The sequence below is a fragment of the Mustela nivalis genome (assembly GCF_964662115.1).
Source record: "Mustela nivalis genome assembly, chromosome: 12".
Taxonomy (NCBI): Eukaryota; Metazoa; Chordata; class Mammalia; order Carnivora; family Mustelidae; genus Mustela; species Mustela nivalis.
Genome location: NC_139031.1, coordinates 13955741 through 13978362, shown reverse-complemented (window position 1 = coordinate 13978362; position 22622 = coordinate 13955741). Strand labels below are relative to the sequence as shown.

General features: G+C 43.8%; 1 protein-coding gene and 1 long non-coding RNA gene across 9 annotated transcripts in view; one reads left to right on the top strand and one right to left on the bottom strand.

The window, feature by feature from the left end:
- Positions 1-6257: 6257 nt before the first annotated feature.
- On the bottom strand, positions 6258-14121 carry LOC309845689. 2 transcript variants are annotated; one of them, XR_014301424.1, is made up of 3 exons: positions 13652-14121; positions 8221-8298; positions 6258-8102 (listed from the first exon to the last, which is right to left on the bottom strand). It is a non-coding gene; the product is annotated as an uncharacterized lncRNA (long non-coding RNA). The 2 variants fall into 2 exon arrangements; XR_014301425.1 differs by lacking the exon at positions 13652-14121 and having other exon boundaries at positions 8221-13211.
- A 286-nt stretch (positions 14122-14407) lies between these two features.
- The window catches only part of IFT56 (intraflagellar transport 56), a 45568-nt gene continuing 37353 nt past the window's right edge, over positions 14408-22622 (top strand). For 3 of the 7 annotated variants that reach the window (XM_082693904.1, XM_082693902.1, XM_082693899.1), the window contains exons 1-4: positions 14409-14531; positions 15025-15162; positions 18963-19055; positions 21479-21593. Coding sequence is in view for 5 of the 7 variants with exons in the window: in XM_082693902.1 (XP_082550028.1) it covers positions 14529-14531; positions 15025-15162; positions 18963-19055; positions 21479-21593 (349 nt within the window). In the remaining 2 variants the exon portion in view is untranslated. Of the gene's footprint in view, positions 14532-15024; positions 15163-18635; positions 19056-21478; positions 21594-22622 lie in introns of all 7 variants that reach the window. The other 4 variants (XM_082693905.1, XM_082693903.1, XM_082693901.1 and 1 more) reach the window with 3 other exon arrangements.

Genomic DNA, 22622 nt, shown 5'->3' with positions numbered 1-22622 from the left:
TTGAGACAGAGAGTACAAGTGGGGAGGAGGGTCAGAGGGAGAGAGAGAAGCAGACTCCTCACTGAGCAGGGAGACCAATGGGGCCTTGGATCTTGTCCTGGGTTCATGACCAGAGCCAAAGGCAGATGCTTAACTGACTGAGCCACCAAGGTACCCCAAGCATGCAACTCTTTTTTTTTTTTTTTAAACATATAATGTATTATTTGCTTCAGGGGTACAGGTCTGTGACTCATCAGACTTAACACAATTCACAGCACTCACCATAGCAAATACCATCCCCAATGTCCATCACCCAGCCACCCTATCCCTCCCCCTGACCCCCAGCAATCCTCAGTTTGTTTCGTGAGATTAAGAGTCTTCCAATCCCATTTTATTTCATTTTTCCATCCCTACCCCCCACGACCCACCTGCCCTGCCTCTCAAATTCCTCATAACAGGGAGATCATATGATAATTGTCTTCTCTGATTGACTTATTTCACTTAGCATAACACCCTCTAGTTCCATCCATGTCATTGTAAATGGCAGGATTTCAGATTTTTGATGGCTGCATAGTATTCCATTGTGTGATTGATATATATATACACATAGATGATATAGATATAGATAAAGATATAGATATAGATATAGATCTATCTCACCTCTTTATCCATTCATCTGTTGATGGACATCTAGGTTCTTTCCATAGTTTGGCTATTGTGGACATTGCTGCTATAAACATTCAGGTACACATGCCCCTTAGGATCACTGCATTTTTTTTTCATGTTTGTCTCTTTTATTGTCCTTACCGCAATGATAAGTACTAATTAATTTAGTTATGTACATATTTTTTTTTTTCAGTGTAACAGTATTCATTGTTTTTGCACCACACCCAGTGCTCCATGCAGTATGTGCCCTCCCGAATACCCTCCATCTGGTTTCCCCAACCTCCCACCCCCCACCCCTTCAAGACCCTCAGGTTGTTTTTCAGAGTCCATAGTCTCTCATGGTTCACCTCCCCTTCCAATTTACCCCAACCCCCTTCTCTCTAACTCCCCGTGTCCTCCATGCTTTTTGTTATGCTCCACAAATAAGTGAAACCATATGATAATTGACTCTCTCTGCTTGACTTATTTCACTCAGCATAATCTCTTCCAGTCCCGTCCATGTTGCTACAAAAGTTGGGTATTCGTCCTTTCTGATGGAGGCATAATACTCCATAGTGTATATGGACCACATCTTCCTTATCCATTCGTCTGTTGAAGGGCATCTTGGTTCTTTCCACAGTTTGGCAACCATGGCCATTGCTGCTATAAACATTGGGGTACAGATGGCCCTTCTTTTCACAACATTTGTATCTTTGGGGTAAATACCCAGTAGTGCAATGGCAGGGTCATAGGGAAGCTCTATTTTTAATTTCTTGAGGAATCTCCACACTGTTCTCCAAAGTGGCTGCACCAACTTGCATTCCCACCAACAGTGTAAGACGGTTCCTCTTTCTCCACATCCTCTCCAACACATGTTGTGTTCTGTCTTGCTAATTTTGGCCATTCTAACTGGTGTAAGGTGGTATCTCAATGTGGTTTTAATTTGAATCTCCCTGATGGCTAGTGATGATGAACATTTTTTCATGTGTCTGATAGCCATTTGTATGTCTTCATTGGAGAAGTGTCTGTTCGTATCTTCTGCCCATTTTTTGATATGATTATCTGTTTTGTGTGTGTTGAGTTTGAATAATTCTTTATAGATCCTGAATATCAACCTTTTGTCTGTACTGTCATTTGCAAATATCTTCTCCCATTCCGTGGGTTGCGTCTTTGTTTTGTTGACTGTTTCCTTTGCTGTGCAGAAGCTTTTGATCTTGATAAAGTCCCAAAAGTTCATTTTCGCTTTTGTTTCCTTTGTCTATGGAGACATATCTTGAAAGAAGTTGCTGTGGCTGATATCGAGGAGGTTACTGCTTATGTTCTCCTCTAGGATTCTGATGGATTCCTGTCTCATGTTGAGGTCTTTTATCCATTTTGAGTTTATCTTTGTGTATGGGGATCACCACATTTTAATCTTTAGGGTAAATACCCAGTAGTGTGATTGCTGGGTTGTAGGGTAACTCTATTTTCAACTTTTTGAAGAACCTCCATACTGTTTTCCAGGGTGGCTGCACCAGCTTGCATTCCCACCAACAGTGTAGGAAAGATCCTCTTTCTCCACATCCTTGCCAACAGCTGTCATTTATTGACTTGTTAATTTTAGCCATTCTGACTGGTGTGAGGTGGTATCTCACTGTGGTTTTGATTTGTATTTCCCTGATGCCGAGTGATGTGGAGCACTTTTTCATGTGTCTGTTGGCCATTTGCGTATCTTCTTTGCAGAAATGTCTATTCATGTCTTCTGCCCATTTCTTGATTGGATTATTTGTTCTTTGGGTTTTGAGTTTGATAAGTTCTTTGTAGATTCCGAATACTAGCCATTTATCTGATATGTCATTTGCAAATATCTTCTCCCATTCTGTTGGTTGTCTTTTGGTTTTGTTGACTGTTTCCTTTGATGTGAAAAGCTTTTGATCTTGATGAAATCCCAACAGTTTATTTTGCCCTTGTTTCCCTTGCCTTTGGTGATGTTTCTAGGAAGAAGTTGCTGCGCCTGAGGTCAAAGAGGTTGTGCTGCCTGTGTTCTCCTCAAGGATTTTGATGGATTCCTATCTCACATTGAGGTCTTTCATCCATTTAGAGTCTATTTTTGTGTGTGATGTAAGGAAATGGTCCAGTTTCATTCTTTTGCAAGGGGATGTCCAATTTTCTCAACACCATTTGTTGAAGAGACTGTCTTTTTTCCATTAGACATTCTTTCCAGCTTTGACTGTACAGATTAGTTGACTGTAGAGTTGAGGGTCTATTTCTGGACTCTCTACTCTGTTCCATTGATCCATGTGTCTGTTTTTCCGGTACCATACTGTCTTGATGATTACAGCTTTGCAATAGAGCTTGAAGTATGGAACTGTGATGCTGCCAACTTTGGTTTTCTTTTTCAACATTCCTCTGGCTATTCGGGGTCTTTTCTGGTTCCATTTATGTTTTAGGATTATTTGTTGCATTTCTTTGAAAAAAATTGATTGTATTTTGATAGGGATTGCATTAAATGTGTAGATTGCTTAAGGTAGCATAGACATTTTCACAATATTTGTTTTTCCATTCCATGAGCATGGAACATTTTTCCATTTCTTTGTGACTTCCTCAATTTCTTTCATGAGTACTTTATAGTTTTCTGAGTACAGATTCTTTGCCTCTTTGGTTAGGTTTATTCCTAAGGTTATTCCCTAATAGGTTATTCCCTATAACGTATTCCTTAGGCTTATTCCCTAAGGTTTTGGGTACAACTGTAAATGGCATCAACTCCTTAATTTCTCTTTCTTCTGTCTCATTGGTGGTATATAGAAATGCAATTGATTTCTGTGCATTGATTTTATATCCTGACACTTTACTGAATTTCTATATGAGTTCTAGCAGTTTTGAAGTGGAGTCATTTGGGTTTTCCACATAAACTCTCATATCATCTGTGTGAGCCAAGCACACAACTCTTGATCCCTGGTGGTGAGTTTGATTCCCACAATGGGTGTAAAGATTACATAAATAAATAAAATCTTAAAAAGAAGAAATTCTTGAAAATGATCAACAGAAACTCTGCTTGGTAATTCATGATAGATGAATAGTGTTTCTCAGGAATAGAATACTTTGACATGAAAGTCAGCCAAACATGCAGCCCTCACAGGATAATCTGACTTTTTGTTCCCTTTAGCTATTACTTCCATAATTGCCTTTAATCCACTTGGCCTTATTTGTGTTCTTTTTTTTTTTTTTTTTTAATTTGACAGAGAAATCACAAGTAGGCATAGAAACAGGCAGGGGGCGGGGGAAGCAGGCTCCCTGATGAGCAGAGAGCCCAATTCAGGGCTCGATCCCAGGGCCTGAGATCATGACTTGAGCTGAAGGCAAAGGCTTAGCCCTCTGAGCCACCCAGGCGCCCCCCTTATTTGAGTTCTAACAGGTTCCCAGGCCTGGGATATCATTTTCAAATAAGTTCAACATAGCATTTTCCATATGGTCTCTACGTTAGGTAGTCACTCTGAACATGCAGAAGTTAAATTTTATATATATATTTCTCCTGTGCCCCCAGAACTTTTATTTGGGAAGATACAAAAAATAGTAAAACATAAGGGAATCAGTGGTTAAATGCTGCAGTGGGTATATAGGAGAGTGGAGAAGGAAGATTTTGGAAGAATGGAGAAGGTAGGTTTGGCTCAAATGTTTGGGAAGAGAGGTCTAAAATTTTACTGAATTTGAATCCATGAAAAACAATATAAGAGATCATGAGAAGGGACAAGGGAGACTTCTGGGGAAATTTTAAAATGCGTGCTGTCACAGTTTGGGTTTCCCAGAAGGAAGATACTGATAAGGAATTAAGAGTACAGATGATCCCTGGGATATAACACTGGAGAAAGTCAAGGGGAAAAGCAGAATTTGTCCCAGAGAGCAGTCAGCCAAGGATACAGGCCTGACAAAGTTGGCCAGCCTGCCTGGAAGCAGGAGTTTAGCACTGGGCAGAGAAGCCTACAGCCTTGTACCACAGTCCTGCTCAGTCATGGCCAGGGGCCACTGAAAAGTGCATGACTTGAGCTCAAACCCTGCAGCAGATCCTGAAGGAGCTAAAACTGGAGGCTTTCTGTTAAACACATCTTCTGGCAGTTGGGCAACAAGCCCTGACTTGATGGGGGCATCTGAGTGACACACCATGTCCACTCTAGTCTACCTTGCATACTGCATGGATATATTTCTCTGTCCCTATCAGGGAACATCTCTCTCAGGGCTCTCAGAGGCCACCCTCCCAGTGAGGGAACTTAGAAGAGGGAATTTCATGGGATGAACTCTAGCCTCTAGCTACAAGGCCACAACTGGTCCTCATCATAGCTCTCCACAACTATCTATTCTAATTCTCCTCATCCTTCGCTCCCACCTTAGCTTCCCTGGGCAAGTACCCCAAGTCCCAATGCCTAAGGGGTCCAAGCACCTTCTCAGGCCACAGTTACTATTTTTGTCCTCATTCACAGTCATAGGTGGGCCAACGTGTGCCAAATGACACCCAGAAAATTCATCAGAGTCCACACAAAATCCTCTTTGTTCCCACTGTCTAATGGTTGCCCAGCCTCCCGCTGATGAGGTCAATGACCTCTGATGAGGCAGGGATTCTTTGTTTTACCTGCTAGTCTCTGACCGTTAGGAGGCCAGAGTGCTTGGTAGCAGCCATAACTTGTAGTCCAATGGGAACTTGCTGTGCCCCAGGTAAGAACGTGCCCCTTTTGGCGACCAAGTCCTCTAACTCTACAGAACCCAGAGTTGTAGGGACAGAGAAGCCCACTGGGTCATTGGAATGATGCTAACTGGGGCCACACATGGATTCCATTCCTTGTTTCCCAACCTATGCATTCTTTCTGTTGAAGACACAGCAACATACTAAGTTGTCTGATGGAAGGCACACACCATGATGATGTCCTGGGGGAAACGTCATTATTGCAGCTGGAGCTGTGACTACATCTTTAATTGGCCATTCCAATAATTTATCTATCCAGCAGCTTCTGGGTTGGTAAGGGATATAATATGACCAGTGGACTCCATGTACATGGGCCCACTCCGCGAACTCCTATGCCATGAAGAGTGTCCTCTGGTCAGATGTGAAGCTATGTGGGATTGCATGTGTGTAGATCAGGTGATATTTAAGCCCCCAGAGAATGTTGCCGGTGAGTGCCTGCAGCCAGGAAAGGCAACCACATACCTAGAAAGAGTGTCTATTTCTGGGAGAGCTGGACCTTCCAGAAGAAAAGGGGCCCCATGTAGTCAGCCGGTCACCAAGCATCCTCTTGGTTTCCTGAAGGAATACAGCTTCGCATTGGTTTTTACAGCTGGCTGATTAGACATTCAATGGTAGCAGTAGCTATATTTTGGTAAATGACCATCCATCCTGTTAGGTTTTTGTATCATCTCCATCTCTGCCATCATGGTTTCTCTGTTCAGGGGCCAATATGCAACAGTGAGGGTAGAGGGGCTCCGAAAAAGGTGACCTAGATTAACTGGCCAAATAATTTTATCTAGTTGGCCCATCTTCTGTATAGATACTTACCTATGGGCCTCAACATGTGATACAAACAACTTCCCATTTGTGTCCACTCCTACATGTTCATCCACATACCTCTATTCCAGGTTTTCTTGTCTCAGATTTTCCAAGGTCTGTCTTTTTTTTTTTTTTTAAGACTTTTTTTTATTCATTTGACAGCAAGAGAGGGAACACAAGCAGGGGGATTGGGAGAGGAAGAAGCAGACTCCCCACGGAGCAGAGAGCCTGATGCAGGGCTCGATCCCAGGATCCTGAGATCATGACCCAAGCCACAGGCAGATGCTTAAGGACTGAGCCACCCAGGCACCCCTTCAATGTCTTTCATTGTGATGCTCCACCCACCAGCCAGGTGGGTGGACTCATGACCACACACCTGTTCTAACCTTGGGCTATTTTCCTGCCACACAAAGTGAATGACTAGGCGCACATCTCAAAGCTCCTCCCACTGGAGAGAATTTCCTTCACCGCTATTTCTCAAGACCTCCCCCAAAGCGAGACAACACCACAGCCACCATTTCCAGCTTGTACTGAATCCTGAGATGATTCATTCATAACCTCCAACTTGGGCTTTTCCCCTCTTCCTTTAGCTGGTTATGTGGGACCTCCTCATGTGATCACAGGTGTAAGCTAGGAGTGGGGTGCCGGGCCAGGCACAGCGAGCAACTGGACAGGAGGGCTATGAGGGCTATGGACTCATGCAGCTCGCCTGTGCCCTCTGGTCCTGCTTGAGCTCAGTCCCAGAGAGGCCAGCTTTCTCTGATGATGGCTTCAATGCTAGGCCTGCCTGACTTTATGACTCGTCGTGTCCATGAGGACCTAGCTGGTGACAATGCCCTCTGAACCCATGATCATTTCTTATCTCTTCCAGGGCCCAGTGCCAAACTAGGAGCTGCTTTTCTGAAGGAGTGTAATTCTTCACCGCAGCTGGTATGAGCTTGTTCCATAACCCAAGGGCTCTACCTGGTGATTCTTCTACTGGGACTTTATAAATGCCACACTTACTCCATCACGGACCCCTCCAACATTACAGGCTATGCTAGATGATACAGTTCAAATCGAAGAGATGTTTGTATCACAGCCTGGATCTACTGTGGGGCTTCTTCCTGCTCTGGGTCCACTTAGAGCCAACGGCTTTTCATGGAACCCAGCATGTGGGCAGCAAGAGTTTTCTTAGGTGTGGAACGTGTTTCCTCAAGAATTCAAACATTCCTAAGAGGCTTTGGGCTTCCTCCCTTCCAGGAAGGGATAGGAGAGGCAGCAACTTGTCTTTGACTTAGGACATGTCCCAGCATGCTGCTGACCGTCAGGCTTCTAGAATCTTTGGGGAAGTGGCAGGTCACCAAATCTTGTAGGATCATCCTGCCTGAGCAGCATGGTATCATCTATGTAATCTGTCAACATGATGTTACATGGGAAGTCCAAATGCTCTAGTTCTCTTCAGGCTGTATCACAACAGAGGTCTGAAGAGTGAACGCAGCTCCATGGCAAACTGCAAATGCTTGTTAATCCATTCTGAGGGAATGGGAACTATTTTTTTTTAATATATATATATTATTTATTTATTTGAGTGAGAGAGAGAACACACGTGAGCAGGGGGAGGGGCAGAAGGAGAGAGAATCTTCAAGCAGACTCCATGCAGAGTGCAGAGCCCCACAAGGGGCTCGATCTCACCACCCTGAGATCACAACCTGAGCCGAAACTAGGGAGTTGGAAGCTTAACTGACTGAGCTACCCAGGGGTCCTGGGAACAGGAACTATTACTGATCCTCTCCCCCTGAATGGGATGGAAAGAAGACATTTGCCATATCAATGGCCACAAACCATGTATCTGAGGCTGCAAAGCTCTGCTCCAGTTAAGACCCCACACCTGGCACAGCTGGTATGGACTGGGATTTCTTCCTCCCAGTAGCCTGCAGTCATTCTCTGGGGTCCGTCTGGTTGCTGCAGGGTCAACACTGGGCAGCTAAATAGAGATAAGAGAGCAACAACATTTCTTCATCTTAGCAATATTTAAGAGTGGCCCTAATCTCTGCCGCCCCCCACTCCTGGAATGCAGGCTATTTTGTAGATACCATATTAACCTGGTGTGGGAGAGGTGTTGAGCGAGGTGTGGTGTCAGCTGCTTCCTCTTCACCTTCCCTTCTGTGATAACTCTTAAGCTACATGACAAGGAAGTAATGTGAGGGTTAGTCCAACTTCCAGGAATATCAATCCCAACTACACATTTAGGGATGAGGGAAATGGCAACCAATGAGTCTAGGGGCCCAGAGAACTCATCACGAGTTGGTTCTTTTCAGGAATCCATTTGCTCCCATTCTAACAGAGGGGCCTTGAGGTCCCCAGGTATCAGTCGACCTCTGATCTTGTGCACAAAAGTCATCCCAGTGTTGGGCGCCTGGGTGGCTCAGTGGGTTAAGCCTCTGCCTTGGGCTCAGATCATGATCTCAGGGTCCTGAGATCGAGCCCCACATCGGGCTCTCTGCTCGGCGGTGAGCCTGCTTCCCTTTCTCTCTTTCTCTCTGCCTACTTGTGATCTTTGTCAAGTAAATAAAATCTTTAAAAAAGAAGGGAAAAAAAAGTCATCCCAGTGTCTGCTATGGCCAGAGTGACTCTACCTTTGGCCTGTGATCTTAACTAGGCCAGTTCAATGGCCACTCCAGCACCCCTTGTTTCTGGCCCTCTACAGAATGATGTACATTATGTGATCACATCCTGCCGGAGAGCACTGGGATATCTGTCATGGTCCCCTGCTCATTAACAGAGATACAAACTTCGATAACCTAATTCCCCCCTCTTGAAGCGCAGAAGATGCCAGGAGCATAATTACTGTAAGCAGTTAATCATCTTCATGTATTCAATTTGATCTTACTGCTATGCTTTCCCTCACATCCTCTCTCTTTATAAAACCTGTGAATTAAACCTCAACTTCACAGAGAACAGCTGCTCAGCCTCGGATCCCCAGCAGCCCGACCCCTCGTCTGCAAGTTAGCATGCATGCTACTCTGTGAACCATACGGGGTTGCCTGCTTCATGTTTTGGTCTTAAAGTTTGGAGGTCACTTCAGGGTTCCTCCACTCTTCACAGTCTCCCCCAGTGTTCTGTCACCCACATAAATGTTGAGATCTCTTTGGGGAAGGATTGGATTATAGTTCATCCTTGCCGTAGTTTTTATAGGTTCTTCTCCCTGGGGATGGGGCCACGTCTTTAGTCACTGGCTCCTGTGTGTGAACACCATTCAGGGATGGAAACTGGGCAAGGAATTGTTACCTTTTATTGGGATGACTGTCTTCCTCCCTGTCTTGCTTATTAATCCTTGTCATCAGAAATTCCATTCTGTTCAAAGTCTCTGAAGTTCTCCACCAGTCGGGGCCACTGGATGCCACTCTGAATTTATAAACCTTTGGCTTCTGCCATTAAAGGCCATCAAGTGGGGGTATTTTATATCAAGGTCATATCATCCCCATTACTATCAGTAAGCCAAGTCCTAGAACAGCCCCTCCTTCCATCACTCATGTCCTATGGGGAAAGCACCACTGAGCTTCTTAGTGATGTTAGTGTCCCTCTCACCAGTGCATTCCCAGTAGCCCTGATAAATGGGATTCCACCGCAATGTCCTCTGAGTCTAATCATCTGCTGGGTCTTCTGCTGACCTAACACAATGGATCTATTCTGGAATGTCTATTTCTCTGAATTTTTTTAAAGATTTTATTTAAAGTAATCTTTACTTTTATTTAAGTAATCTTTTATTTAACTAATCTTTACATTCAACGTGGGACTCTAACTCACAACCCTGAGATCAAGAGTCACATGCTTCACCAGCCGAGCCAGCCAGATGCCCCACTTTTCTGACTCTTTCAATCCTTTTATCTATTGTATGCCACGAAAATTTAGGCATGTCAACATCACTCTTCATGGGCTATCACTTTCCTCCCTGCAAGCTTGCAAGTGCATGCTCTCTAAAAAAAAAAAAAAAAAACAAAAAACAGGGGCGCCTGGGTGGCTCAGTGGATTAAGCCGCTGCCTTCGGCTCAGGTCATGATCTCAGTGTCCTGGAGTCGAGCCCCGCATCGGGCTCTTTGCTCTGTGGGGAGCCTGCTTCTCTCTCTCTCTCTGCCTACTTGTGATCTCTGTCAAATAAATAAAAATCTTTATTTTAAAAAAAACAGAGACAGAGAGCTCATTTTATTAGTTATTTAAAGATTTATTTATTTGATTATTTATTTAGAGTGCAAGTGGGTGGAAGGCCAGAGGGAGCGGGAGAGAGAATCTCTGGTAGACCATGCTAAGTACAGAGCCCGTACAGGGCTTGATCCCAGATACCAGAGCAAAAACCAAGAGTTGGACGCTCTACCAACTGAGCCACGCAGGCACCCCTAGATAGCTCTTTTTAGAGGATTGACAGGAAAGAAGAAAGAAGTTGGGAGGAGATGGGGGGGGAGTGAGAAATCACTCAGGTAGCCCGAGAGAGAGATTTTTTGTTTGTCTATTGACTTGTTTATTGCTGCTGTCTTCCTGGAAGATCTGGGTAGATGTGAACATTTCAAAGAACTAAATCTGGGGAGAGTGCAAAGCTGCAGTTGCCGGGGCATATTAGCGTGATATCAGGCTACGTGAAGCATTTGAACACCAAGCAGAGAGGGAAGCAAAACATACACCAGGCAGCGATGAGTCAGCTGTGCTAAGTCATAGAAATGAAAAGTGCATAAACATCAGAGGGCTGAGTCAGGTGGAATGTCCAAAGTCCATGGCAAACAGATGTTCTCTAGGAGATGTAGGAAGTCAAGGGAGGCATTAGTCAGCCAGACAGGGGAGGGCAAAGGTATGGAGCAAGCAGAGGGGAGTTCCCTGAACTGGGAGGGATGGGCTGTAGGTACAGGTGGACGGGTCAACCTGAGGTTTCTGAGACCCACGTACAGAAGTTCAAGGCAGGACTGTGCATGGCAGGCAAAGAGAGGCCCAGCACTAGGCTGTATGTGGGTACCTTTAATGGCCTGGCTTCTTCCTTGGGTACAAGTCCACCAGGGATGGAACATGATTGAGGCAATGCCCTGAATCCCAAGGCACTGAGTGATAAGACCACCAGGTTCTAAGCCTTTATTATGTGTTATGTGCTTGAAATAATATGAAGGCTTAAACAAATGTGGCAAGTCCATACAAAGGAATATTATTCAGCTGTCAGGAGGAGTGAAGTACTACTACATGTTATAATATGGATGAGCCTTGAAAACATGCTACATGAAAGGGCGCCTGGCTGGCTCAGTTGCTAGAGCGTGCAGCTCTTGATCTTGGGGTCATAAGTTCAAGCCCCATGTTAGGTGCAGAGTTTAATTTAAAAATAAAAAGTAAAAGGCTGGGCACCTGGGTGGCTCAGTGGGTTGGGGCCTCTGCCTTCGGCTCAGGTCATGATCCCAGGGTTCTGGGATCAAGCCCCACATTGGGCTCTCTGCTCAGTGGGAAGCCTGCTTCCTTTCTTCTCTCTCTGCCTACTTGTGATCTCTGTCAAATAAATGAATAAAATCTTTAAAAAATAAAATAAATTAAATTTTTTAAAAAAGTAAAAGGTAAAAACAGACTTTAAAAAAAAAAGTGCTAGGGCGCCTGGGTGGCTCAGTGGGTTAAGCCACTGCCTTTGGCTCAGGTCATGATCTCAGGGTCTCTCCCTCTAAAATAAATAAATCTAAAATATGAAAAAGCAATTACTATTAATTTATATGGGAAAATTTTGAGTTCTGCCAGATCCAAATAATCACCTCTCAGGCCTTTCTGATACTTTGCTAACAGATGCACAGAATAAATCTAGATAAAGCACAGATGCTTATAGACACAATTCAAAGCTCAGATGGCTTATTGCTGGGATGCTGAGTGTGGTTCCCAGGAAAGGAAACTGACAGTGCCACTCTTCACTGCTCAAGCGTGAGCTGCCCCTCTAGATGCAAAATAAATGCTGCATGCTAGTTCCCCTTTTCTTTGTAAAAGTGAAAACACTCTTCAGATTTCTTTCAGTTGGCAAAAGCAACTACTAATGCAGCTTTTCCATAAAAGCAAAGGAGCCAAACTTCAACTTCCAAAAAGCAGGGAATATTTGTGCTTAAAGTCAGGGAATTATGTGCTTTAAAAGGATGAGTTCAATATTTGAATGACAGTGGAATAAAGCAATTACAAAAATATGTAGACTTCTTTAAAGAAGAGCTTAAAAATAATTTTGCTTCAGGGGCACCTGGGTGGCTCAGCGGGTTAAAGCCTCTGTCTTCCGCTCAGGTCATGATCCCAGGGTTCTAGGATCAAGCCCCACATCGTGCCCTTTGCTGGGCAGGGAGCCTGCTTCCCCCTCTCTCTCTGCCTGCCTCTCTGCCTACATGTGATCTCTGTCTGTCAAAAAAATAAATAAATTCTTTTAAAAAAATAATTAAAAAAATAATAATTTTGCTTTAAATCAACCAAAAGTAGACATATTTCTAACATTTGGAACCAAAAGAAATATAAGTATAGTGCTGGTGAATTTGTGCATTTCTTAAATCTACGCATGTTCCTATCTCTGAATATAAGGACCTATACAAGAGTGTATGTATCAGTGAATTATGGCATGTAGTCATTTACTTATTCTCCAAGTGATGTGTGGTAGGAGACAAGGGCTGGAGCATGAGGAGGATGCAAAAAAATCTAGGAAACCCCATGTGGCCTTTTTGAGCTTAAGGTATATAGGAGTCTCCACAGGGCCAGTTGTATAGAGTGGTCTGTGATGTAATTCAGCTATGCCACAACAACCTATACACTTGGGAGAATACTCCAGATGTTAGTTCCTTAGTCTGCTAATTTTCAGGGTGAAACGTGGGATGCAAGCGCTGACAGACCCCACAGTTCAGACATATTGCTCCCAGCTGCCTCTGACTAGAGTCATGTAGTCCTTAGGCACTGTAAAATTGCCTCAGGAAATAATGTAAAGTTGCCTCCCAAAAGGTCAGTGGGATACTGCTCTGCCTGAGATAACAAACATAATGTGACATGTATGCAAGAAGAAAAACAATAATTTGCAGCTTAGCCGAAGTTACGGGATGTAGAACTTTCGCCTTTGTACTCTAGAGATGACATCACCAATGCAATCTGCTCAGAATGTCTCGCAGTTCCAAGCCCCTAAAGCAGAACGACCAGGCCCCTGAAGCAGAACGACCACCTCGCTACAATCACACCGAAACCAGACTGGGAGACGCCAGAAGGGATAAGATGATCAAGAAGGGAAATATTAGGGCGCCTGGGTGGCTCAGTGGGTTAAGCCGCTGCCTTCGGCTCAGGTCATGATCTCAGGGTCCTGGGATCGAGTCCCGCGTCGGGCTCTCTGCTCAGCAGGGAGCCTGCTTCCCTCTCTCTCTCTCTGCCTGCCTCTCTGCCTACTTGTGATCTCTCTCTGTCAAATAAATAAATAAAATCTTTAAAAAAAAAAAAAAAAGAAGGGAAATATTATAGCTGGCCTAACCCGTAATCAACCACCATGACCCAAGGCCCTGAGACCCTTACCCTGGATTCTCGCCCTTTAAAAAACCCCTGCTTGTAAACTACTGTGGAGTTGGGGACTTTTGAGCATCAATTCCCTCCTTCTCCGGGGTGGCGCCCCATCAATAAATAGCCTTTCTTCACTTCTGCAGAAGCTCCGTGTCCGTTGTTCCTGGCTTGCTGCAGGTCGGGTGGACGAGCTCTCGTTCGGTCGCGTTACAAAGTTCGCACTGCAGGTCCTTTAAGATTCCTTCCAGCTCTGGCATTCCACGATGCGATGGTTTCGTCCTCCTGCAACCGTATGAACGCGGTTCAGGAATAAAGCCGATAAATTAAGTCGTCCAATCAACATGTATTTACTACAGTTCCTTATTATGTTTACGTAGGTAGATAAGGAATTGCATTTTGGTGAACTCCCGCCTATAAACGCCAACTCCTCGGTTCAGCGATACTTTCTAAGCTGCTCCGAGTCCCGACGCCCAGGATCACGTGCCAGTCAGCGCCGGGTGTTGCTATGGAGCCCAACGCGGTCCAAATCGGAAGTGGTCTTTCAAAATAACTTTCCCCGGGAACTCGTATTTGAAAAAAGGAATGCCGTTCGAATTCGTTTTTTCTTAAAGTAAACCCGTAAGTAGAGAAACAAACTTTCCCTCCCAGAACCCAGAAAGACGCCTCTCCTCCTTCATGAGAAGAACTTCCACTGCTTCAGCGACGGAGTCGGGCGGAACCAAATAGCCGCGGGCACCGGTTCTCCTGAGAGTGCTTCTCGTCGACGAACCAAACCCCACCCTCGCAGGGTTGCCGTGGAGACGAGGAGAGCTGTGTGCCTGCCATGAGGCGCTGAGGCTGGGCCTCTCCTGTCTGTCGGTCCCGGGAAGGGGCTCCCCGAACCAACGCCAAGATGGTTAGTGGCTCTGAACAGTGAGGGAGAACCTTGAGTGGAACCTAGGACCGGAGATCGGAGGTTCCCAGCACACGTCTGGGTGAAGTCTAGGAGTGTCAGCGGAGGATGCTTTCCCCGCCTTGCCCCGGTTCTCACGGGAGACCGGGATGCAACTGTAAACACCTCGCAGCTTTCTTCCCTCTGCTTCTCGGTCTCCGCGCGGGGGTGGAAAGCAGATCGAGGAAGGGCGGAGATGACAGAAGCTGCGCGAAAGCCTCGCTTGGCCCGCGCGAATGAATTGGTCAAGAAGATTAGGTGTGGTAGCCGTTGGGTTCCGCTCGAGCGCAGGGTGACGGCCCTTTTCGGTAAAATACGTGATCCCGAGAGCTTGAACGGGTTTCCCTGGGGTTCCGTTGGTAAAAGTTTGACTTGCAGATTCTGGGGCTGTCGCTCCAAGTTTAAAACTGACGGTCGGAGTTCGATGTCACAGCTGTCTTCGTTGCTTCCTTCACAGATGCTCTCAAGGGCCAAACCGGCTGTAGGCGGGGACCTACCGCACACCGACAAAAGAAAGAAGAAAGGGAGGAAGATTCCGAAACTAGAGGAACTACTTTCGCAAAGAGATTTCACTGGAGCTATTACCCTACTGGAGGTAATGTGCAAAGAAGGTTGCTTCTTAAAAGGGGGTGAATGCTCGGGCGAATGCCGCTTGTTGTGCTCTTGGAACAGGTGGGCGCTTTGGAGGGGGTGGGGGGTGGGCTTCCTGTAAATTTAGTCAGGCACAGACTGCTGATTCCGTGTTAATGATAGACCTGATTAAAGATGAACTAAGAAGGGGCGCCTGGGTGGCTCAGTGGGTTAAAGCCTCTGCCTTTGGCTCAGGTCATGATCCCAGGGTCCTTGGATCGAGTCCCGCATCGGGCTCTCTGCTCAGCGGGGAGCCTGCTTCCTCCTCTCTCTCTCTGCCTGCCTCTCTGCCTACTTGTGATCTCTCTCTGTCAAATAAATAAATAAAATCTTTAAAAAAAAATAAGTAAATAAAATCTTAAAAAAAAAAAAAAAAGATGGGGCGCCTGGGTGGCTCAGTGGGTTAAGCCTCTGCCTTCGGCTCAGGTCATGATCTCAGGGTCCTGGGATCGAGCCCCACATCTGGCTCTCTGCTCAGCAGTGAGCCTGCTTCCCCCTCTCTCTGCCTGCCTCTCTGCCTACTTGTGATTTCTCTCTCTCTGTCAAATAAATAAATAAAATCTTTAAAGAAAAAAAAAAAAAGATGAACTAAGAAGACAGACTTACTTCTTGAAGGACACTTTGGGTTACCTCTAGTCCCACTATGGTGAATTCAGCTAAAACTATGGCCGGACTGATGCTATCCCGAGTGCTGACCAACTTTTGTTTATTCCTATTATATGTTATAAAGTCTGGATCATTTATATAATACCACCATGCTTCATGCTTCTTGTCTAGAGCACTGTTTCTTCAGAAAATACTTCAAATCTCTATGGCAGTAGTTCTCAACTTCTGATACACATCAGGACCACCTAGGCTGCTTATTAAAATGTATATTCCCGGACTCCTGCCTTAGGGATTCTCATTCTTTCCAAATCGGTCTGCAGTGGTGCTCAGGAACCTGCATTTTTGACAAGTGGCCCAAGGGCTTCTGATGTAGGTGATCCAAGGATACTACGCTTTGAGAAGCTGCCTTGTGGGAATCACACGTTGTTGGAGGATGAAGGGGCACACCAAGGAATGAAGAGAAGAGTTTTGACAGGACAGTCTGGTTGTGTGGTGCCAGTCATTTCTCCAAAGCACTACTCTGGCTATATGTAATCTCAGTACTTGTAATCTATCAATAATAATTGTTTTAATTAGTTTTATATATTCCTCAGTCTTCCATGTACAGTCTTCTGTTTCTCATTAGCTCTGCTATCGAGAACTTTGTTTGACTTTTTTGGTGTCAGCATTCTCATCTTCAAAGTGGGGAAGTTGGGGGCACCTGGGTGGCTCAGTCGGTTAAGAGTCTGCCTTTGGCTCAGGTCATGATCTCAGGGTCCTGGGATGGAACCCCATGTCGGACTTCGTGCTTGACAGGGTGTTTTCTTCTCCCTCTCCCTCTTTCCCCTCCTTTGCCCCCTCCCAACTCATGCTCGCGTGCGCACGCTCCCTCACTCTCTCAAATAAATAAATAAATAAATAAAATCTTAAAGAAATAAATAAAGTGGGGAAGTTGACTTGGAAAGACCTTCTAGCTCTGTAAATCAGTGGACTAAGTGGTCGTTATATATCTAATTTGTATCAGTCCCCTTTCTCTTCTCTCTTGTCTTTGAGACGATGACCACATTTTCCTTACTGTGTAATCCCACACTGCTTTTAAGTTATCAGGGAGGCTCTGTTCTATGCTTATTCTTAGGTGAGTGGTTAAAGAGCCATGGTGTACAGGAGTAGGAATGGGTACTACTGTGCTTTGGGGGAGGGGGGCCTCATGAGCTTTCCTGTGGTTCCAGGCAATTCCTGAAGCAAATTCAGGGAGACTTTGAATAAGAATTTCTTCAGACTTAAGGCACTGTCCTCAGATCCACAGCGTTTTGTGTAAGGAAGTCTTGTAATGTTACGGTGTTAACTTTAGGAGTAAGTTCTTATCCTAGAGCAGGAAGTATTAATGGTTGTCTTCATCTTGTAACAGTCAAGGCACCAGTGTTCTGTAGGAATGCTCTATAAATAGGTGTTCACTCCCTATTTAATTTTTTTTAAAGATTTTATTTATTTATTTGACAGAGAGAGAGATAGTGAGAGAGGAAACACAAGCAGGGGGCGTGGGAGAGGGAGAAGCAGGCTTCCTGCCAAGCAGGGAGCCCGATGTGGGCCTCGATCCCAGGACCCTGGGCTCATGACCTGAGCAGATGCTTAATAACCGCGCCACCTAGGCACCCTCCCACTTAATTTTCTTTTTAACCAGTTTTTTGTGTATCAGCCTGTAGAATGGAAAACTCTCACCTTATCATGGGAGTTCAAACTCGTCCTTCAAGGCCTCATCGCTTTCCTCCAAAACAGGACTTCCGTTGGCTGGGATATTTTTTCACAATGCACATAAATGAGGCCAGTCTTCTCAATATCCTTAATTCTTATAGGCCCTGGTAAGCCTCTTTAAGAGTAACAGAATGATTTAATGGCTTATTCTCAGTGAAAGGTACCTATGAGTAAATGTATGTGTGCGCTAATGGGACAGGTGTGATGTGTGCGTTGGAAGGCAGTAGAGCATGGAGGGTGAGAACACAGGTGATGGAGTCAGTGGACTGTGGTGGTCCCTGCTACTGCCCTCCCTGGCTGTGGTGGTCTTGAGTTCATTGCTTAATCTCTCTAACCTTCAGGTATTTGGCATCAGAAACTTTGCATAAATCTTGAGTTTCTTAATAGCCCCCGGAATTGTTATGGGGATAACTCTTAAATACTTTCTGGAATAAGATGTCCGTTAATCCAGGAAAACAAAGGTGAAATATTTGAAAATATATGTTTCTTTCAACTGGAAATATTAAGTGAACTAGATTTTTCATCTTGTGAATATCTAAGAAATAATCTGTCTGTGCTATAGTTTTCTTGAGTAATGTACAAAGCAAACATTGAAATTCTTTTCATTCCTAACATTGAAAAGAATTGAGACCATCGGTACAGTTACACACATTGTTTCAGTATAGCCTGTTTCAGTTGCTCTTCAGCAGCCATTCTTCTAGCATTTGATGATACTTCCTGGAATAAGTGGAATGTATATTCTGTTAGTTTTTGCAGCATTCAAAAAAAATAAACGTTTCTGTGACCATTAGAAGGAAATTGTGCTGGGGCGCCTGATGACTCAGTCAGTTAAACATCAGACTCGATCTCAGGCCAGGTCTTGATTGCAGGGTCATGATTTCAAGCCCCGTGAGTTCAAGTTGGGCTCCATACTGCGTGTGGAGTCTACTTAAAAAAAAGTTTGGGAGGGGTAGTAATTGTGCTGAGTTCCCTAGGTATAGGCTTAATTAAACAGTATTGTTTTACTTCTGTTACTTGCAATTTCCTTGCTGATTTATCGGTAGTTTAACATAGCAGTGTTATTTGTTTGTTTTTAATTTTTTAAAAAATTTTATTTTTAAGTAATCTCTACACCCAGTGTGGGATGCAAACTCACAACTCCAAGATCAAGAGTCACACACGCCACTGACTGAGCCAACCAGGTGCCCCAACATAGCAGTTTTTTAAATAGATGGTTTATTCAACGTCTGTCTGTCTTTCCCTCCCTCCCGTCCTCGCTCGCTCCTTCCTTCTTTTTTCCTTCCCTCCTTCTTTCTTTCTGTCTTTCTTCCTTTCCTCCCGCCCTCCCTTTCTACCCCCCCTTCCTTCTTTCTTTCTTTCTTTCCTTCTTTCTTTCTTTCTTCCTCCTCTCTCTCTCACTCTTTTTCTTTCTGAAATTTTAACCTGAAGTTCAAACGTCACGTTGGGGAACAAGAAGAGGATACTAATCTGTGGATCGGATACTGTGCTTTTCACCTGGGTGACTACAAGAGAGCTTTGGAGGTTAGTTAAAAAAAAAAAAAAAAAATTGCAACACAAGGATTTTGAAAGTTATTAAGCTTTGTATTATAATGATACGTGCTCCTGGTAAAATTCAAACAATGCAGAAGGGAACAAAGTAAAAAGTAAAACATCCCCTCTTTGCCTTCCACAATCCTATTTCTTTGTTAACAGAGGCAACCACTGGCTCTTGTTTGATGTCTTGCTTCAGAAATCTTCTCTATAAGTTCAAATATATATATAGATATATACATATATATCAATATCTTATATATCTTGTTTACTCTTTGCTTTTAGATATATACTAATGAGATTGTTCAAAATATATATATTAGCATTTCTTAGGGAAATTTTCAGAAGAATAGAAATAAACCCTCTTGATAAAATTTCCATGATGCTTCTCTCAAAAGAAGTTCATTTTCATTTTGCTTGATTAATTTTATGCATAGGAAATGTTATCTTTATGTTTGTGCAAGTTGAGTTTTGAAAGTTGTTTTTCTTTGTTGTTGTAAACAGCACCTATGTAATGAGCAACCTATAGGAATATGAATCTAGATAAAATTATAGTTCCCTTTTGTCCAACAGTTTTTAAAGCATGGATGAAGTTGTTTAAACATTTCCACGTATCCTTACCCCCAACTGTAATCCAAGGATATTTATAGAGCATGCATAACCAAAATGAAAGTGTCCAAGATCACGTAATGAGGAGGTATGACGAAGAGCAAAAACAGCAAAATCTGTGAGGGCAAAGAGAAGATGTGAGGACAGAATAGAAGCTGGTAGAATTTGTGAAAGATATAGAGGAGAGAGCCCCAATGTAGTAAGAAAAAGAAACAAAGCTATTTGGTATGGACTGGTAAATAATAAGAGTATATGGAAAACATAGTTGACAAAGGGAATCTCAGAAGGTGTTCTTGGCAGGAAGAAAATGTCTTTTTAAAATGTAAAGCCAAATAAATAAAGCCAGAAAACAATTAGAATGAAGTGATATTTATAGTATATTAAGGTTATTAGATTTTAAGTTAACTGAACCTATGCATTTCTTGTGAGGTATCCTGCTTTCCTTTTTTTCTTTAATTAAAAAAAATTTTTTTAAAGATTTTGTTTATGGGGTGCCTGGGTGGCTCAGTCACTTAAGCGTCTGCCTTCAGCTCAGGTCATGGTCCCAGGGTCTTGGGATGGAGCCCCGCATGGGACTCCTGGCTCCATAGGGAGCCTGCTTCTCCCTCTTCCTCTACCTGCACCCTCACTCTCTTTGTCAAATAAATAAATAAAATCTTTTAAAAACTTTAAGAAGTAAAGATTTTGTGGGACACCTGGGTGGCTCAGTTGGTTAAGCAGCTGCCTTCGGCTCAGGTCATGATCCCAGCGTCCTGGGATCAAGTCCCACATCAGGCTCCTTGCTCGGCAGGGAGCCTGCTTCTGCCTCTGCCTGCCATTCTGTCTGCCTGTGCTCACTCTCTCCCCCCCCCTCTCTGATAAATAAATAAAATCTTAAAAAAAAAAAAAAGAAGTAAAGATTTTGTTTATTTATCTGAGAGAGAGAGAAATAGCGAGAGAGAGCACCAACAGGGAGGAGAGGGAGAAGGAAGCAAACTCCCTGTGAGCCGGGAGCCCAACCTGGGGCTCCATCCTAGGATCCTGGGGTCATGACCCCAGCCCAAGGCAGACGCTTAACAACTGAGCCACCCAGGCATCCCTCCTTTTATTTATTTATTTTTTAAGATTTTATTTATTTATTTGAGGGGATGGGGTGGAGAGGGAGAAGGAGAGAGAATCCTAAGCAGGCTCCATACTGAGCTCAAAGACAGATGCGGGGCTCCATCCCAAAACCAAAAATGGAGGTTTAACTGACTGAGCCACTCAGGCACCCCTTGTTTATCTCTTTAAGTTAGCAAAAATAAAATATTTCAGTTACTTTTCATTTCTGCAGTTTATTAGCCCATATCACTGTTAAAAGGAGGGTGCGGGAACAAGTTCAGCGTGGAAAACAGGTGCCTGGGTGGCGCAGTCAGTTAAGGGTCAGGCTGTGTTTCAGGTCATGATCTCAGGGTTGTGAGATCGAGCCCAGCGTCCAAGTCTGCACTCAGCTTGCTGTCTGCTTGATTCTCTTCTCCTTTTGCCCTTCCCCCTGGGTGTGCATTGCGCGCTCTCTCTCTCTCTCTCTCTTTCTCAAATAAATAAGTAAATCATAAGGAAAAAAAAAAAAGGTTTTGTGGACAACAGCCCCACTCCCCCACCCACCATGGGTAGAATTGATTTGTAACTTTAGTATTTAACCTTAAAGGTACAGGATAGTGGAGCTTACAGGATTCCCTAAATGTGAAGTTGCCCAATCTCGGTAAGAAATTCTGTTCCATTATAGAGGAATGGGTCCTTGATTGCTTTACTGCGGAAGTGAGATCCCTGCTTAATATATATTTCAGGAATATGAAAATGCGACCAAAGAGGAAAATTGCAATCCTGAAGTCTGGGTGAACCTAGCCTGTACCTACTTTTTTCTTGGAATGTATAAACAAGCTGAAGCCGCTGGATTTAAAGGTAAAATGGCCCCTTTAATATCCAGGATTTGTCACTAATGGTATGAGTTATTTCGTAGATTTTAAAACATATTTAATTCCTTTTTTTTACTGAGGAAAAACCAAGTATAATTAGAAAACTAGAAAATAGGGACACCTGGCTGGCTCACTCGGTAGAGCATGTGACTTTTGATCTTGGGGTTTGTAAGTTCAAGCCCCATGTTGGGTGTAGAAATTACTTTAAAATAAAATTTTTTAAAAAACTAAAAAATAGCCTGGGTGGCTCAGTGGGTTGAGCCTCTACCTTCGGCTCAGGTCATGATCCCAGGGGCCTGGGATCGAGTCCCGCATTGGGCTCTCTGCTCAGCAGGGAGCCTGCTTCTCCTCATCTCTCTCTCTGTCTGTCTCTCTGCCTATTTGTGATCTCTCTCTCTGTCAAATAAATAAATAAAATCTTAAAAAAAAAAAAAACTAAAAAATAGATTTAATCTTCAAAGAACATTGAATCTGAGCAATTTTACATTTAAAGAGAGTGTTAATCTCTGTGCTGCTTTCTGTCCCCACCCCGCCTTCCCAGAAGCTACAGCAGATAAGCAGAATGAAAGAAGCAAAAGAGCAAGTTCTCTTTCTTAGGCCCCCTCATGGTGTAGGATATTCATGCTGTTGTAGGAGTTGGAGGTAGCTGTCTAAGCCCTAGGGATGTGGATGTTATAGCTGTTTCCCCTGCTTCTGAATGAGAAACCAAGTAATTTCGGCTTGAAAAATCCAGACTAGTTGTCGTTTGCTTTTCTTGTCCTGACAGCTGTCTAAGAACTGGACATCAACTTGCAAATAAGAACAGGGCAAAGAGAAACAGGGGAGGAAGGATTAAAAATAATGAGAGTGTGCATCAAATTAAATTCACAGAAATGTAGAGAAACTGGCAAGGGACTGTTTGTTAGGAAATTTGTTAGTGAAGAATATATTCCAGGATAGAATTCTTAGAGAATTAACAGATTCATACATATTTAGGAACTATTCCAGTTCAAATTCAGGGATCACATGAAACTTG